The sequence below is a fragment of the Puma concolor genome, chromosome B2 (genome assembly GCF_028749965.1).
Source record: "Puma concolor isolate L17-30 chromosome B2, mPumCon1.1.hap2, whole genome shotgun sequence".
In the NCBI taxonomy this organism is placed as follows: Eukaryota; Metazoa; Chordata; class Mammalia; order Carnivora; family Felidae; genus Puma; species Puma concolor.
This window is the reverse complement of record NC_141671.1, coordinates 144671796-144690021: the sequence shown is the minus strand read 5'-3', so window position 1 is coordinate 144690021 and position 18226 is coordinate 144671796. Positions and strand designations below refer to the sequence as shown.

Below are 18226 nucleotides of genomic sequence, written 5' to 3'. Positions count from 1 at the left end.
CCTGAAAAAATTAAAAATAGAACTACCATATGATCCATCAAATCCACTTTGGTTAGTTATATGGAGAAAAAGAAAACACTAATTCAAAAAGAAAAATGCACTTCTATGTTTATTGCAGCATTATTTATAATAGCTAAGATATGGAAATAACCTAAGTGTCCATCGATGGATGAATTGATAAAGAAGATTTGATATACACATACAATGGATTACTATTCAGCCCCCTCCAGTCCCAAGAATGAAACCCTGCCATTTGTGACAACAGAGAGGGACCTTGAGGGTATTATGCTAAGTGAAACAAGCCAGACAAAGACAAATATTATATGACCTCACTTACGTATTGAATTAAAACAACAATAACAATAACACATAAGCTCTATAAATACAGAGATCAGTGGCGGCCAAAGCCAGGGGATGAGGAGTGGGCAAAATGGGTGAAAGGGGTCAAAAGGTACAAACTTCCAGTTATAAAATAAATCATGGGGATATAACGAACAGCTTGGTAACTATAGTTAATAATACTGTATCGCATATTTGAAAGTTGATAAGAGAGTAGATATTAAAAGTCCTTGTCATACAGAAAGTTTTTTTTTTTTTTTTAAACCTTTATTTATTTTTGAGAGAGACAGAGAGTGCAAGCAGGGGAGGGGCAGAGACAGAGAGACACAGAATCCGAAGCAGGCTCCAGACTCTGAGCTGTCAGCACAGAGCCCGAAGTGGGGCTCAAACTCACGAACCGCGAGATCATGACCTGAGCTGAAGTCGGATGCCCTACCGATGGAGCCACCCAGGCGCCCCAAAAGTTTTTTTTTAACTATGCATGGTAATGGATGTTAACTAGACTTACCGTGGTGATCATTTCACAACATATACAAATACCAAATCATTATGTTGTGCATATGAAATTAATGTCAATTATACCTCAATAAAACAATCTTTAATTTACCTCAGTAACTTTTAGAAAGGTTTATAAATAAAATTCTTTAATCTGATAAACTTTATCAAAATGGTAATTCTCAATAAATTAACGTAGCTGAATGTTTATTAATAAATATCTTTTAAACATGATTCGTATTACACAATTCTGAGGCTGCCAGACTGTTAAGCAACAGCTATAAAATGCTAGCATCACCCCTTGCTCTGGTCCTGGAATCTGAGAAGCCTGGTAAGAATTACCCCAAGTGACAAGGCTGACTGGCAAGACAGAGACAGAGATTAGATAAAAACTCTCAACCTCTTTTGGATTATCCTTTTATCAAAATTCACATAAACACTAAAGAGCTCTGAGTATAGTGTAAGGGTTCCAGTTTCAGGCTCTGAAGTCAGACAAACTTGTAGAAATGCTCGCTGCAGAATATGCTACTTGTGGCTCTAAGTCCTGTCCACAGATAGAGAGGTTATGAGGAACATGTTTTTTAAAAAGTACCTGGCACACAGGAAGATCTGAATAAATGTCACATTTGATTATCTCTTACTTAAGCGAATACCCACAAAGCGCCTGACCTCCCCAGAGCACAATGTGAAAGGCGCTCTCAGGCAGTCTGCTTTGAGGCCAGAATTCATCACCGTGTGAATACCCGCAGCTCAGCTTGCTGACCCTAGATGGCTAAGTGTGGGCCTTTTCTAGCACCGTGGGCATTGCCTGAGAGCTTGGAAAATGCAGAATATCAGCTGACCCCAGACACAGTGAATCAGAATCTGCATGTCAACAGGTATTTCATATGTGTGCATTCAAGCCCGGAGACAGGGTACGACAGGAGAACACATCGAGGGCTGTAAATGTCACATAAAATGCTACAACAGTTCAGCTGAGGAGGGAAAGCAGTGCTTCCTTTGGGTCGCTGTATTGCCTACTCAGCATCACTAAAAAGGATCCAGATGAAAGCTGCTAAGGGGGCACATTTAAGCCCAATAGGTGATTACTTGTCAAATATTAGCCCTCCTTGTCTTTTGCCCTTTCTCTTATTACTTCAAAAGTCCCTTGACAGGGGTGTGTGGGTGGCTCAGTCGGTTAAGCGTCTCACTTTAGCTCAGGTCATGATCTCACGGCAGGTGGGTTCAAGCCCCGCATCAGGCTCTGTGCTGACAGGTCAGCTTTGGATTCTGTATCTCCCCCTCTCTCTCTCCGCCCCTTCCCCACTCATACTCTGTCTCACCGTCTCTTAAAAAATAAACAAACATTATAAAAAAAAAAAAAAAAGTCCCGAGACAAACTGCCAACCCTTCAGATTCCCAACAAATTGGGGATTACTTTGGACAGCTACAAAACTGAGGCAGAGGGAAATACCTCGTTCAAAAGCAAACACCAATGCCTGTGAGGAAGGTGGTAGCAAGGTCGCATACCTATGCACACACACCTGCCTACACATGCCTACACGTGCACCTGCACACACACATCTAGGGTGTTTCCTAAGTTTGCCTGACAACCGGAAAGCAGAAATTGCCTGAGCCTCACACTAATACACGAATACACTGGCTTGCCAAGGAGGGAGTAGCCACATCAACAACGTATTGTTACCAAAACGAAACAAATGTCAGTTCACGGAGAGGTCACTTTGGCTTTGTCATTTTGTTAGGGCATTTAAAAATAAGAAAACTCAGTATTAGGAGTGTCCTCAAGGAACATTGTTTTGTTGAGTCTATTCAGGTGGTTTCATACATGAAAACTGTTTTGCTCTGCTCTGGGGAGGGGCAGAGTAGCCTCAGTTGACTAACCATGTAACTTGCAGCCTGTTGGGATTACCCCTCAGGGACAGGCACTTTTCTCAAGAGAAGGGTTAGAAGCAGCATTTACAAACAAGGAGCCCTCATCATAAGGGGCAACTCCCAAAATCCTCAGTGGACAGGTACTAAGCCAATGACCCTGTGGGAGCTACGTGAAGCCTAGCACTCGGCTCCAATGGTCAGGATGGGTGGTTGCGGGGCAGAAGGGGGAGCTTGCTAACCAGGAGCCCACCTGCTGTAAGCTTAGTCTGGAGAAATGGTGAAACCCTTCGCACATGTGATATTCAGCAGGGGTAATCTGCTGACTTTGCACACAGACTAAAGATTGCAGTCTCCAAAAGTATCAGCCCTACTATCTGCTGAAGAAGGCAGGACGACTTTGGCTGTTGTGCTGGGGGCACTAGGTACCCATGAAATCATCACCCTGATGGGGTTCAGGTCGGGCTGCTCCCAAATAGGGCACGTGTTAAATTGAAGGCATGTGAGAAATGGCAGGTGCAGAAAAGACCCTTTGACCTTCTCCCCTGAAGTAGGTCATATGACCCTCATGGGAGAGATGCCTTCCCTGTGCCCAGAGGAAAGGAGCATTCTTATCTCTGAAGACAGGAGGATGTGAGTGGACTCTGAACAGACAGGCCTTGCTAAGCTTCCCCCAGTGAACCACACTGAGCCCTCTGTCCTATCACCTTCCCGCTGCTTCCCAGCCTCCGTCAAACCCAGTATAAAACCACACAGGTTTAACTACTTCTCCAGGGCTCATTTTCTCACGAAGGCTCTCGTTTCATGTAAAATTTACATTAAGTGAAATCTGTGTGCTTTTCTCTTGTTAATCTGTCCTTTGTGCAGAGATCCAGTTGGGAACTTAAGACGACAGAGGAAAGGTATTTTCCTGCCCTACAATGCACTGGACTGCCAGAGCCTGTGGGAATAAGGCCCAGAACAAATATGGGATAGTACCCTGGGACTGGATGTGCCCCTGCTGCCCTGCATAATATCTGTATCTTGTGGACTTTCAAAATACAGACTTTCAAATTTTCATGATAAATGAAAAAATAGAGGCCATCACTATTTATTGCAGTAACAAATTTATTGCAATAACAAATAATCTCACAGGTGTATTTCTTGATCGTGCTTCACACCCATGTGGGTGAGTTGGGGGCTCTGTTGCACAATCTTCACCCAGAGACCCGGGCTGACAGAGCTTCTAGTACCTGTCCCACCACCAACTGCAGGGCAGGGAGAAGGGGGCACGGAAAATCAGGCAGAGCTTCTCAAAGGTTTTGCTCATATTTCACTGGACAAGGCGAGCTAACTGAGAACATCTAACTTGAAGGGAAAGGAGACGGGTGATCCTACCGTGTCCCTGAACTGAGACATTACACACCAGCGCAGTGGGGAGCTCTGCTGCCCAGGTTCCAGAAGGCACCTGTGACACTGGCCTTGGCTGACCCATGCCCCTGAGGGTTACTCTGAAACAGAAGTGTCCACGCTCAAGGGAGTTTCCATAAGTTCTGCCAAATGAACAGCACCTTTGTCCAGGGCTTCATGCAGCACCGTTTCCCACGGATTCCCTCTGGTTGCCCACCATGTGGTTGTCAGTTTCCCCCTAAAGTTCACCTTTTGTTGAAAATGTTTCCCTTACTGAGCAAACACGTTCTCACGTTTCATAATTAATGAGCTATTCCATCCCCTCATGAGCCACTTTCTTCAACCCCTAGTCGAAGTGATGTGAAAGTAACGCAGCCTGAAGCCATCCACCTCCAGCTGCATTCCCATCAGATTACAGACAGCAGGCTCCACCCACTTCTCCAGGATTCTTAATGCCTGTGCTTAAGAAAAATGTGTGTACATTTCTTGTAGGGAAGTTAAAACAAATTAAGTTGAAAAAAAACAACAAAAAAAACCTCTCCTACTTGTGACTATTTAAGTGAAATATCTTAAATTATATCGCTATGTATGTGTATGTTTGTACAGAAAAGCAGTCTGCAAGGAGAGACGCCAATGTAAACAACAGTTATCTCTATGAGATGGGATTACAAAGGTTTTCATATTCTTCCAGTTGTGCATTTTTTACAATATATTACTTATATAATTTCAAACATACGATTACATAAAAATTAGAAAAGCTGTATTAAATTTGGTCCCTTTAGTGTATTTTCAAAGGATCTATTTCATAATAATGAATTCCTTTTCTATATTCAACTGACCATTGAACCACAAGGGATGTAGGGATACCGACCTCCTGCACAGTCAAAAATCCATGTGTAACTTTTGAGTTCCTCAAAACTTTACTAATGGCCTACTGCTGACCAGACCACTTACCTATGATAACATATTTGATTAAAACATATTTTGTATATGTATTATATACTGTATTCTTACAACAAAGAAAATGTTAAGAAAATTGTAAGAAAGAGAAAATACATTTACAGTTATGTATTTATCGAAAAACAAAGCTCACATATAAATGACCCACACTTCAAACCCATGCTGTTCAAGGGTCAGCTGTGTTACCTGTTTGACTCTCCCTGGGCAAAGTATTGCACCTAAGGTAAAGAAAGCAAATAACTGATCATCACAGTATTTACTTGATTTGTAAAAATGGACCTCTGTCTCAAAAAAGGCAGGCAGAATTAAGTTTTCTGTAAATGTTTCTTAACCATCTGAATGAACTGCCTAAAAGCAAGGATGATTCTTGCCAGGAACAAACACGTGATGAAGTCAGTGTGAGAACAACACAAAAGGGCAGAGAGAACCAGGGCTCCGCTCTTTCCATGACAGATGTGACAGTTAGGGCTAGAGGGAGAGGGAAGGCCAGTACTAGTAATAATAATACTAGCAGCTGAGTACACTGGGGCAGCACTCTGCTTGGTTATTACACACATTTTCTCATTTAAGTTGGAGGACTACTCTACTAGTAAGAACCACTATTATTCTTACTTTTGGCAACAAGAATACGAAGGCACAGGAAGATCTCACAATTTGCCCAAAATCTCATAGCTGCCATGGGCCAGAACCATGATGCAAAGTCAGCAATCTGTACACCTGACCCACATCACACTTCAGATCAACTCCAGGAAGACTGAACAAAGTAAAGAAATACCTAACTACAGCATATCCAGTGTAAAACACAACTGTACAGGTATGACATCTTTAAAAACTGGTAATTTTCTAAGCTTTGAGGCAACAGCAGATAAATAAAACAGCAGACCTACCATAGCGACATATGCATGCTCCTGTTCAGGTCTGCAGTAGACACCCCTGTTTCTCTGTGTCCAGCTCTCCTGGTTTCTGCAAGAGAGAGAGCAACTCCTCGTCCACCCACATGCTGGTGCCAGCCATTCCCATCATGCACCTCCTGGCCAGCTGGCTACAGGGAGGGGCCTCACGCAGGCTGGCTAACCAGGCCTTCCACATGGATGCTCACAGTGACTGCTCCTAATGGAATGTGACACGGCAGCCCTGGGTGACAGAGGGTCTACTCTCTACCTGGCTCTATGAGCTGTGGGGGTCACAGAAGCCTGGCCTGGGGCTATCAAAAAACATCTACTGTGTCTCTTCAACAAATGGTGCTGGGAAAACTGAACAGCTACATGCAAAAGAATAAAACTGGACCACTTTCTTATACCATACACAAAAATAAACACAAAATGGATGAAAGACCTAAATGTGAGACCTGAAACCATTAAAATCCTAGCAGAGAATACAGGCAATAATAACTTCTTTGACAGTGACCATAGCAACTTCTTTCAAGATATGTCTCCTGGTGGGGGTGGGGGAGAGGGGAAAATGGGTGATGGGCAGTGAGGAAGGCACTTATTGGGATGAGCACTGGCTGTTGTATGTAAGCGATGAATCACGGGAATCTACCCCCAAAACCAAGAGCGCACTGTATACACTGTATGTTAGCCAACTGGACAATAAATTATATTTTAAAAAAAAAAGATATGTCTCCTGAGGCAAGGGAAACAAAAGCAAAAATAAACTATTGGAACTACATCAAAATGAAAGGTTTCTGGGGTGCCTGGGTGGCTCAATTGGTTAGGTTAAGCATCCAACTCTTGGTTTGGGCTCAGGTCATGATCTCATAGTTTGTGGGATTGTGCTTCATGTCAGACTCTGCACTGACAGCACAGAACCTGCTTGGGATTCTGTGTATCTGTCTGTCTCTAAATAAATAAATAATAAATAAATAGATAGATAGATAGATAGATAGATAGATAGATAAAGCAAGCTTCTGCACAGAGAAAGAAACAAAACTAAAAGGCAACTTAAGGAATGGGAGAAGATTCCCCATTTACAAATATTTGCAAATGACATATTTAAAGCATCCAATAAAGGGCTAGTATCCAAAATATATGTAGAATTTATAAAACTTAACACCCAAAAAACAAATAAACCAATTACAAATGGGCAGAATACATGAAAAGACATTTTTCCAAAGAAGACATCCAGATGGCCAATAGACACATGAAAAGATGCTCAATGTCACTCATCATCAGGGAAATACAAATCAAAACTACAATGAGGTATCACCTCACACCTGTCAGAGTGGCTAAAATCAACACAAGAAACAACAGGACTTGGCGAGGATGTGGAAGAAAAGGAACCCTCTTACACTGTTGGTGGGAACGCAAACTGGTGCCACTGTGGAAAACAGTATGGAGGTTCCTCAAAAAGTTAATAGAACTACCCTATGATCTAGCAATTGCACTACTGGCTATTTACCCAAAGAATACAAGAACACTAATTCAAAGGGATAAATGCACCCCTATGTTTATTGCAGCATTATTTACAACAGCCAAGATATGGAAGCAGTCCAAGTGTCCATCAACTGATGAATGGATAAATGAATGTGGTATAGATATAGGATGCAATATTATTCAGCCATAAAAAAGAATGAAATCTTGCCATTTGCAATGACATGGGTGGAGCTAGAGAGTATAACGCTACTAAGTGAAATAAAGTCAGTCAGAGAAAGACAAATACCATATGATCTCACTCATATGTGGGATTTTAAAAACAAGAAAAGGGCAAAAAATGAGAGAGAACGTAAGAAACAGACTCTTAACTAGAGAGAACAAAGTGATGTTTACCAGAGGGGGGGTGGGCTAAATAGATGATGGAAATGAAGGAGTGCACTGGCTGTGATGAGCACCAGGTGTTGTATGAAGTGTTCAATCACTATACTGCACACCTGAAACTAAAGAACACTGGAATTAACTGGAATTAAAATAAAAACTTAAAAAAGAGCAAACAAACAAGTAGCAATAAATAAACAAAAAAAGAGATTGCAATGAAAAAAAAAAGCCAACTATGGAAGAAACTGTGACAGAGAATACAGTCAACACATGGAGAAAGCAGAGCTGAAGACAACACCTAAGTGTGGAGACCAAAATGTGCCCAAAGCCAGACCAACCCAGGGCATTTCAGTTAAAAGAGGCAATACTTCTCTAGTTTTGGTTAAGTTAAAGTAAGGTTTATGCAACTTGTAACCGAAAGAGATATAACTAATGCTAACTGAAACTGCTAAATTAGTAAACTGAAAAAAATTTTTAAAACTAGGAAAAAATGTGTCTACCAAATACAACAAAGAATGACGAAGAGAAAGGGCTAAATAAATCAGGGGAAATGGCTCGATTTCTTGGTGAAAAAAGAAATACTAACTTCAAACACATAGTCCCAGAGGCAGTGTAGGACAGTGAATGGTCTTGCCCATGATCCAATCCCAACTCGCTCCCTCCCCGTCTACCTCTGCTGGTTTCCAAGCTCCCTCCCTCCCCTCCCCTTCCCCACCTTGCGGTGGGGACTGGCCAATGAAAGGTGAGCAGAAAGTGGGCAGAACCACCCATCCAGCTTTCTCCTGCCTTTAGCCTTAATGTGGCGGAGTGAGCTGCAGCAGCCAGCCTGTGGACGCGAGGAAAGAACAGAACTGCAGAAACGCTGCCTCAGGCTTCTGAAAAATGGCAGCAGCCACTTGCCTTCTGGGCTTCCTACACTGTGATTCAAATTCCTACTCGTGTAACTCCTGGCTAGGCAGAGGCTGTTATTTCATTCAACAGCACTACTGAGTGCCTGCCACGTGCCAGGCACTATTCTAGGCTCTAGGAATACAGAGTGAGAACCAAAAGAGCCTGCTTTTCCAGAGCTTCTTACGCCACAGAGGACAAGCAGACACAGGTAACACAAAGCATCTATTCGTAAGCAACAGTAACAGCAAAGGGTCACCGGAAGGTACCACATCCGGCGCGGGCAAAGATGCTATCAGACGGCTATCCTCAAACAGCAATACGTACTGGAAAGCGAGCAGCCTGTTCCCACTCCTAAATCAGTCTCCTTAATCCAGGAGTTCCAGGTCTTTTACACCACGTACGGAAATACACTTGAAAGCCCCTGCCATCCAGTATTTCTGGTCTATTTAAAAATTATCTTAAGGAAAAACATGGTGTTGCTAAGAGAAAAATACTTTGAAGAGTATTCACCCAATTTGCCTTTGTATGTTTAAATTTCCTAAGAGAGCCCTCATAAATTATAGCTGATTCTAAACAATTGCTCCTGATTATTTGGCTTAAGTCACAGCCCCTTAATCCTGGTCTGGGGCATGATGCAATTTATACATGCTACTGTTAAGAGGAAACAGCTAATGACCTTGCTGTAAACCTTGCTGTAAATACCTGTTACTCAGTTTTTCAAGATATATCCATAGTACTCCATTTCATAATAAAATACTTCCTTATGGTTTTTATTATAAATTTTACAAAAAGAAATAAATAGCGGGGTGCCTGGGTGGTTCAATCAGTTAAACTTCTGGCTCTTGGTTTGGGCTCAGATCACGATCTCAGTCCCTGAGTTCAAGCCCTACATCAGGTTCTGCACTGACAGTGCAGACAGAGCCTGCTTGGCATTCTCTCTCTCTCCCTCTCTCTCGGCCCCTCCCCCACTCACACTCACTCTATCTTCCCCCCAAAATAAATAAAACTTTTAAAAAATTGATGGGGCGCCTGGGTGGCGCAGTCGGTTAGGCGTCCGACTTCAGCCAGGTCACGATCTCGCGGTCTGTGAGTTCGAGCCCCGCGTCGGGCTCTGGGCTGATGGCTCAGAGTCTGGAGCCTGTTTCCGATTCTGTGTCTCCCTCTCTCTCTGCCCCTCCCCCCGTTCATGCTCTGTCTTTCTCTGTCCCAAAAATAAATAAACGTTGAAAAAAAAAAAATTAAAAAAAAAAAATTACCTTTAAAAAATTGTTAAAAAATAGAAAGAAATAGCAATATGCTCATCCTGTACCTGCCCCCCAAACATAAATACACACACAAATACTACACTAAGAAATCCTTTCAGCATTAAAGTTGTGCCCATGCTGCTGTTTATTATTACAAATATTTCTATTTTATTCCTATATTAAAACAAACACAGTACCCATGAGAAATAAATGTACTTAGTTGAATGAAATTCTTCACTCGAGTTTTCAATTTCCACAAAACCATAGTGTGCTCTTCTCCTATCATCTGACTTTCCAACTACTTGGTACACAGGCTGTGATCTTAGCATGCTGTTAGCGCCTTCTCCTGCTGTGATGTGATTTTCCATCTGCTGGGCATGGTAATGACTTTTCCTGATCTAGAAAACCATCATATGGACCCCATCCTATAGATAGCCTCCAAAGACACTTCCAGTTACAAATGTATCTGATGAAATGAAATATAAAGACTGATAGGCCCAATTTATCTTGGAGGTCAACACTGTTCAAATGTAGTATAAACACTTTGCTGCATAAAGTCACCTTTTGGAAGAAGTCAATAGTGCAAATAAGATAGCTATTTGTAGATACTGCTCCCTAGCTAGGAGCACATTGCCATACTGTGGAATTGACAAAATTCTAAGAAAACAAATTGGAATTCAGGCTGTTACCTTTTCTTGAAGATGCTAACAAATCAATACAGACAAAACAGCTTAAACATTCACCAACACACGGATAAATAATTAAATAATGATACATACATTCATTTGCATAACTAGCTTTTCCTCTCTTTTTTCTTCTTTTTTTAGTGTACTGACATGAAAAGAAGTTCACATATAATTGACGTACAGGAAAAAAGCAAGCTGCTGATCAGGTATACCATGATTCAATTTTGTGTTACAAAAAGCTGTGTTCATTTATATGCATGGTACACGTCTTTTTGCCTGTTCTTGCATACAAAGAAAAGTTTAGGAAGAATACCCAAACTGCTAGCAATGGCTGCTTCTCCAGATACTGGAGAGGGTATTTCACTTCACATACGTCTTTATTTCTCATTATGCACAGGAGTGACGTATGTAATTAAACATGTTTTAACACTATTAAGACTAAGCACAACTACCTAGCCTAACTGCTAGTCGAGTGCACAACAATTTTTGTTCAACAGACCTGAACCAGGCTATATTCTCCAGTACATACTCTACCCTTAAACCAAAGCGTCTTTCCACACATGAGGTATGAGGGATACCACTGGGCTCTGGCAATCTTCTGGACAAATCCATACCAATTAACAGAAATTCTGTCAAAAACAATGTTTGCTAGCTCCAAGGAAAGAAGCACACCACATGAATCATAGCCCCTTTACAGCATTTTGCAATTAATTAATTAAAGCCTAAGAAATAATTTGTAAGATAAAATCCCCAAATCCACTTTTATTGATCTTCACATCAAAGCATATATTTTTATGTATATATTAAGAAATAAAAGAAAAAATACGCTGTCTTGCTTTTATCTCAGGGAGAAGTTGGGTTTTTTTCCATTGATTTTAGTTCCAGGATGTAGCGAGAAAATTTAATCCTTTCCCTATTAAGTAAGATACTGCCAGCAAAAATGTACCATGGATGGCAAAACTAGGAAATTGTTTACTTTGGCTTCATAGATCTCCTTGAAACTACGAATCAGCAAGCCTCATCATCTTAAGCTGGGTCATTCCTTTTTGAAAGCTAGATAAGGGATCAGAGATACTGAACACTGGACAGAGTGGCACAGGCCTGCGCTTTCCATAGGAAGTCCTGGCGTCCATCATAGCGACCGCCTGGGGCGGCAAGTGTCACCTTTGCTGTCATCACAGAACTCAGTCCAGTCTGTGCTATATAGTTCATAGTAAGATTTTAATTTTAATACTTGGCTGACCATAATTTAGAGTTCATTTACTTTGATGATGTCAGAAACCTATTTAAAAAAAAAACTTTATTTTTCAGGTGACTCTTTTGTTAAACAATAATATCTCTATCTATACTTGTGCAGAAAAACTATACCTGTGATGAGGGCTTTGTTTGATTCATTAGAAAATGAGTATATTATTTTCCTCTAAGCATCTTACACAATGGATAAAACTAATTTTATTACCACTCTTCTATATAAACACAATTTCAAGGCTAATTATTTCCTAATTAAGCACAGAAATTACTAAGTCCTGTACTGTGTGAGTTAGATGAAATTTGGCAATTTGCTATGAGACAGAAAACAGAAAAGATGTCACTATTTATATTTATTCTAGCTAAACCATTTTATTTTATTTTATTTTTTATTTATTTGTATTTATTGTTCAGAGAAAGAGAGAGCGTGTGTGAGGCTGCAGGGAAGAGGCAGGGTGGGGGGGGGGGGGCAGAGGACCCAAAGTAGGCTCTGCACTGACAGCAAAGAGGCTGATGTAGGGCTCAAACTTGTGAACCGGGAGACCATGACCTAAGCTGAAGTCTGACACTCAAAGGACTGAGCCACTCAGGCGCCCCTTAGCTAAATCATTTTAGATACCTGAATCTCCTAAAGCAGTAATTCTCCAAGTAGCTATGTTAATATGTACTAGATAAGACAGCTAAACTGATTAACTATAGAATTCCTTTGTTGGGGGGAGTGGGTTTGAGGTGCTCACATGCACATTCATGAATATAAATTTAACTGTGAAATCCAAGTTAAATTTCCAAAGACTAAAACGCAGGTCACTAAAAAAGATTTCCATTGAATTAAGTGAGGGTGATACAACTGTCAACCAGAGAAAATAATCCAGAGAGCGTGCACACTGTTAGCTTTCCTTTCCCGGTGGCTTCAGAGTCCTGCTCGTAATAAATGGTTGTAACCATTAAATTGTACATGAAAACTTCAAACAGATGAATTTTATGGTATGTGAATTATATCTCAGTAAAACTTAAAAAAAAAAAAACCCCATGTGAGTGTGCATGCGTGTGCCTGTGCATGTAAGAAAGACAGGCTGCAACCCATCAGAACCTTTCCTGAGTAAAATACTGGCAGTGCAGTGTTTTACTGCAAGCAGCACACACTCTGGGTGCTGGGAAAAGTGTCTACGTAGAGAGCGTATGGGAAAACTCTTTACTGGTTAATATGCTATTCAGAAATCATGCTTTTAAATTAACGTAAAATATTTAAGGCATTTATTTATGCATCATTTTTTAATGATTCCCTATGTTAAGCAACTGTTTGGGGAGGGGGATTAATCAAGCACCTGCCAATCTCAACCCCTTCAACTAAGGACATCTATTTGGTATGCTGAGTTGGAGTACTTCGTGACATATGTGCCACAGATAGGTGGTCATACATATATATATATATATATATATATAAAGCATACAGCAATTCTGATACTCTACTCGAGATATGGTCTTCAAATTTTGATTTGTACTTTGGTGTAATACAATGAACTTGCATGAAAGCTTTCACTGACAAAAAGAGAAAAACAGCTCCACATTTAATATATGGTAACATGACTGCCTCTCTGCTTTAGCCCCTACACACTCCCCCTACTCTTCCAACTGCACTGCATGCAGTTTCTGCCTGATTTTATCCTCTGCTTTTATAACACTTTTCTATTTGACTACTTTTTCCCAAAAATCTGTATATTTCTGTAATCACTTTGAGATGAAAGAAATAAATAGAAAATAAGCTAATTCCTTCTCAATCTTCAAAGTGTGAGAAACAGCTAACACTGTGCTAGATAGACTTCTAAGCACTTTCCAAGTATTAACTCATTTAGTCCACTCAACAGCCCTATGGGACAGAAACTATTATTGTCCTGCTTTTGCGCAAGAATATAGAAAACAGAGAGATTTAGGAAATTGCCTGCGGTCATTCAGCTAATAAATGGCTAAGCCAGATTTCTAACCCAGGTAGTCTGGCTTACGTCTGGTGCTACTTAACCACCACGATATAGACTGCCTTTCTGAGTAAGGAATGTCCTGTCTGAACTTTGTAGCTATATTAAACTATCGTCAAGGAATTAAGAGTTCCTTCTTAGACATGTAGTAAGTTACATTTATGATACATTATGTTGTTTGAAAAATAAATTTTAAACATGTATTAAAGTAGTAAAAAGAAAACTTACTACACTGTCTCTATTAGTACCTATAAATATTTTATGCAAATGTTACTCTTTTGAAACAGGACTAGAGTACACATCTACTAGTACTCTGTAAATGCCATTATGTCACCATGAAAGACTGGAGGTCCTCCAAATTATTTCTAATTAATAGGGTTTTACTTGGTTAAATTTGGAGAAGTCACTGCTTTATGAAGGTTTGAGCACTGAAATTCCAACTTTATTATTTTAATTCAGAAACCAAGCTTACCTAATTTGTAATTTATAATAAAACTGTTAACAGGGATAGTGATCTGACAGTTGTGGCTACGCTTAAGTAAAGTCAGACTTAGGGTGACTGTTTCAGCTAACCAATTGCAAACTTTATAATCAAGGTATTCTACAACATATTTGTGAACTTCTGACTGACAGAAGCCCGGCTGCATGGCACCACACCTGATGGCAAGACTATGTGGAGAAGGGAGAATAAAAATTAACATTAAGTAAGTAACTTCGTGTAACCAAGCACTATACTGAACGACATATACAATACATAACTACATATTGTATGTTGATATATTACATTTATATATGTGTGTTTACACATCTTATTATGTATATATACACACATATATACACATATTAATTTAATCCTCACACCTTTTTGAGGCAGGTGGTATCATCATTTCACAGAAAAATCTGAGGTTCCAAGAGTAGCTTGCTCAAGGTGACACATTATTACTAAACTGAAAGGCAGGACTTGAAGCCAGAGTCTCCTGACTCCAGAACCAGCGTACTTTCTGCCACAATGTGTTCCTTGTTTTGACCAAAACCATCTCCTGTCAGCAGTCATGTGCTCATCCGTCCTACAACCCGATTAAAGGGGGCAGCGAGCTGGAAGCCCTGAGTGCACAGAGGTGATACATAATGGTAGCCAGATGCAAGAGAAAGTCAGTAAGAACGGTCTTGGGATGTTCTGCCTATAATAAACTGTCATCATAAGCCCCTGGTACCTTTACCAAGATAATAACTGGGGGCCGGGGTTGGCGTTAGAGGCCAGCAGGTGATAATGCACTTTTTCTATTTTTTTCTTGGTAATTACCGAGAGGTAAAACTCAGAACCTACATTCACAACAGCAAACCACTGAGGCAGGTGAAGGCACCCCTTTCCAGACCAAAGCATCTGTTTCAGTCAACCAACTCTTAACCCATTCAAATAAAAGCCTGACTATGGGCCTGGGTACTGGGAGATACCATCTGGAATCAATTTCAGAATTTCTATAGCTATCTCTGGGAAGTTTACCAAGCAGATAGTTTTTTGCAGCCTCTTCGCATTAAACACTGCAAATATTTATGAGGTGACCCCTTGACTGTGCTCTGAAACAACAAGCCCCTCAGCGAACAAGTCCTAGAACGTCTTGCTGCCAGAATCCATCAGCCACAACCAACAAGGGCATGTTCAGGTCTGACACCTCAGACGTATTCTGTCCCTCCTATAATCCTTATGATACATTTCTATTCACCTTTATAAAAGCTTCACCTCTGGGTTAGTTCTCCAGGGCCTTAAAAACAGCACCACTTCAACCCAAACAACAGAAACCCACATCTTGATAATAACACCTAATAAGCATGAAATTGTTGTGTGTGCCACTTTTACTTGAATCGTTCCATTATAATCCTCACAGAAGTACTATAAAAGTAGATAGAAACATTTCCATGTTATAGGCAGGGAAACAAGACACAGGGCTTCACAGAGTTGTTTCATCACTACTGGTATCTATCAAATATACACTGGGTAGGGGGCAGTATTCTAAGCAAGAGGAGGGTGGCGGGTAGCACCCCAGATCTGAGGTTACAAGACTGGGTTTAACTCTAGCTTCTACACCTTAATGACGACGGCACTCATCACTAAGTGCTGAGCACACGGGTTCAGGGTGGGCTGGGTTGCATTTAGTCCCAGATTCAACAAAACCTGCCAGACTGCTCCAGCAAATGCTTCTTATGACCCACTGGCGGCTAAACTGGCTGTGACCTTGATCCTTGTCCCCAGGCTCCCACTCCATTTTCAGCACTGCTCTCTTAGCCTCTTAGGGTCTCCTTTTCAACTTCCCAAGATTAATGGCATTTATTATGGATTTTGACTCACATATGTGAGAAGGACATTGCTCTAATTAATATGTCAACCCCTGCTGTAATGACACCTTAACTGCCTAAATAAATGCCAGACTGAACTATCCACAAGTCTCCAGGCATACAAAGGGACTGTCGGTGATGAAAGGGAACTGTCATTATTCCGGACTTACTGAGTGGCATGTCCCACACCACATTATGGAAAGTATCTCATTTCATCTCTACTGCAGACCTGAAGTAAATCTATTCATCAGCATTTCAGAGATGAGAACCTAGCTCAGAGATACACGGTAATTTGGCCAAAAAGAAACCAGTAAGTAATGGCAGACCAAGGATCCAAATCCTAAGTCTTCAGGGCTCTGAAGCTCCACTCTGCTGCCTGGAGGAATTTGGCAAATGGAGAAGAAAAGACAAGGGATTCCATTATCCTCTTAGAGGGAGAGATCTACAGTGTTGGAAGGTTTGTCTTCCCATTCCACTACAAGGAACTGAAACCACTTCCCTGCCCTCCACTTAAGGATCAGCGGGTACAAGAGACCTGGGGCAGAGCCCAAAACGAAACAGATACACATACAGATACACTTTCCCCAACCCCCCGAGCAGTCACCCAGTCAGATGAATTCCTAGAAATCTGTGCCTTAAAGTCTGCCCATGACAGTTAGTCGAATACAAGAGAGAACGACGCTGCCTCTGGAGGTTTCTGAAGAACATGGGAGACTGGTATCTAAGCACCAAGCTGCAGCCATGTCCCCACCTCCTCCTCCTCCTCCTATTCCTGCCTGTGCTACAGACGTGTGCAGACATGCGTGTCTCCTATACCAGATGCCAGAGATAACAAAGAAAATAGCACGTTACCTGCCTGAAAAGTTTTCTGTCTAGCAAGGGAGACCTATGTGCAAACAAATAATTGCACTACACATACTTAAATAGGGTGATGCCAAATCCAAATAAAAATAAATTACTTAGAGATAATTCATTCTACCCGAGGTTTCATAAAGAGAATTTAAATATTCATAATTTGAGCTTTTAGAAAGACAGAGGAAATTACACTATTATCCTTATTTAAGAACAAATATACCTGAGTCTTCTAGGTAGCAATCAGCTCTTATGGCTCAGGATGCCGAGTTCATTCTGCACAGGAAGCCACAGATTTAGTCACTTCACCCCTACATTCTAAAATGTGCCCCAAAACACTCACAAACATCAAGCCCATAAAAGGAGAAAATAAAAAGCAGAGTCCTACCAATTGAAATAGGACTCCACCATCAATTATCCACAATTCTCAACTCTAAAAACCTCTACAAATCTATTGTTTTTTCACTAACTCATTTGATGACAAACCCTGAGCTGACTTATCTGGGTACAAAATTGGAACTGAAATGGCACAAGGCTCTGTTAAGCCTTTATTCATCTCACATAATGAGCTTTGCTGAAGTGCTATGCCTGATTACAAGGTGATGCTCCAAACCTATAAGGAGTCTTTCCTACTCTATGGTATCTGTATCATATGCCTTCTAAAATCCAAAACATTCAGAATTCAAGAACAGAGTCTCAGATATAATTATGGCATTGCATCTGCTTTCTGGAGGCACAGAGGAGGTCAGAAACCAGAGAAACGCTACTTCGAAAGAGGAAACTCACTGTCAAGTAAAAACATCAAGTGCCCGCTCCCCTGCCTGCAGTTATTCCCCCACATCACCAAGCATGAGTTCCAGTGTGCACCTGCATTAAGTCCTCTGGACTCTGAGCCCCTGTGCCATCACGGGCTCTGAGCGGCCCTCCACGTGCTACCCAACAGGCCACTGCCCATGCTGCATCTGACTTCCTCACCAGACGACAGCCTCAGAGCCAGCCTGACTGTCACCTCTGTCTGGAGCCTGGGTTCTTATCAAATAAAAGATCACCTGTGTAGCCCCCAAGTTCTACTTCGTCATTCTAACTTCTGACCCCAACAACCTTACCGAGTCACCCTGCCCTTCAGAGCAAACCAAACAAAACATAGGTCAGGAGCATTTCTTCTAGAATTTTGCTTTGCTTAAAAGTTGTGA

At 41.2% G+C, this 18226-nt stretch overlaps 1 protein-coding gene across 3 annotated transcripts in view; it reads right to left on the bottom strand.

Annotated features, from left to right (window-relative positions):
- Positions 1-18226, bottom strand: part of TULP4 (TUB like protein 4) — a 244826-nt gene that overhangs the window by 104391 nt on the left and 122209 nt on the right. The window contains exon 2 of one of the 3 annotated variants that reach the window (XM_086708246.1): positions 5940-6015. The exons of the other annotated variants lie outside the window; for them this stretch is intronic. Coding sequence (XP_086564372.1) covers positions 5940-5942 — 3 coding nt within the window. The 5' untranslated portion in view covers positions 5943-6015. The remainder of the gene's footprint in view (positions 1-5939; positions 6016-18226) is intronic. 3 annotated transcript variants of the gene reach the window in all.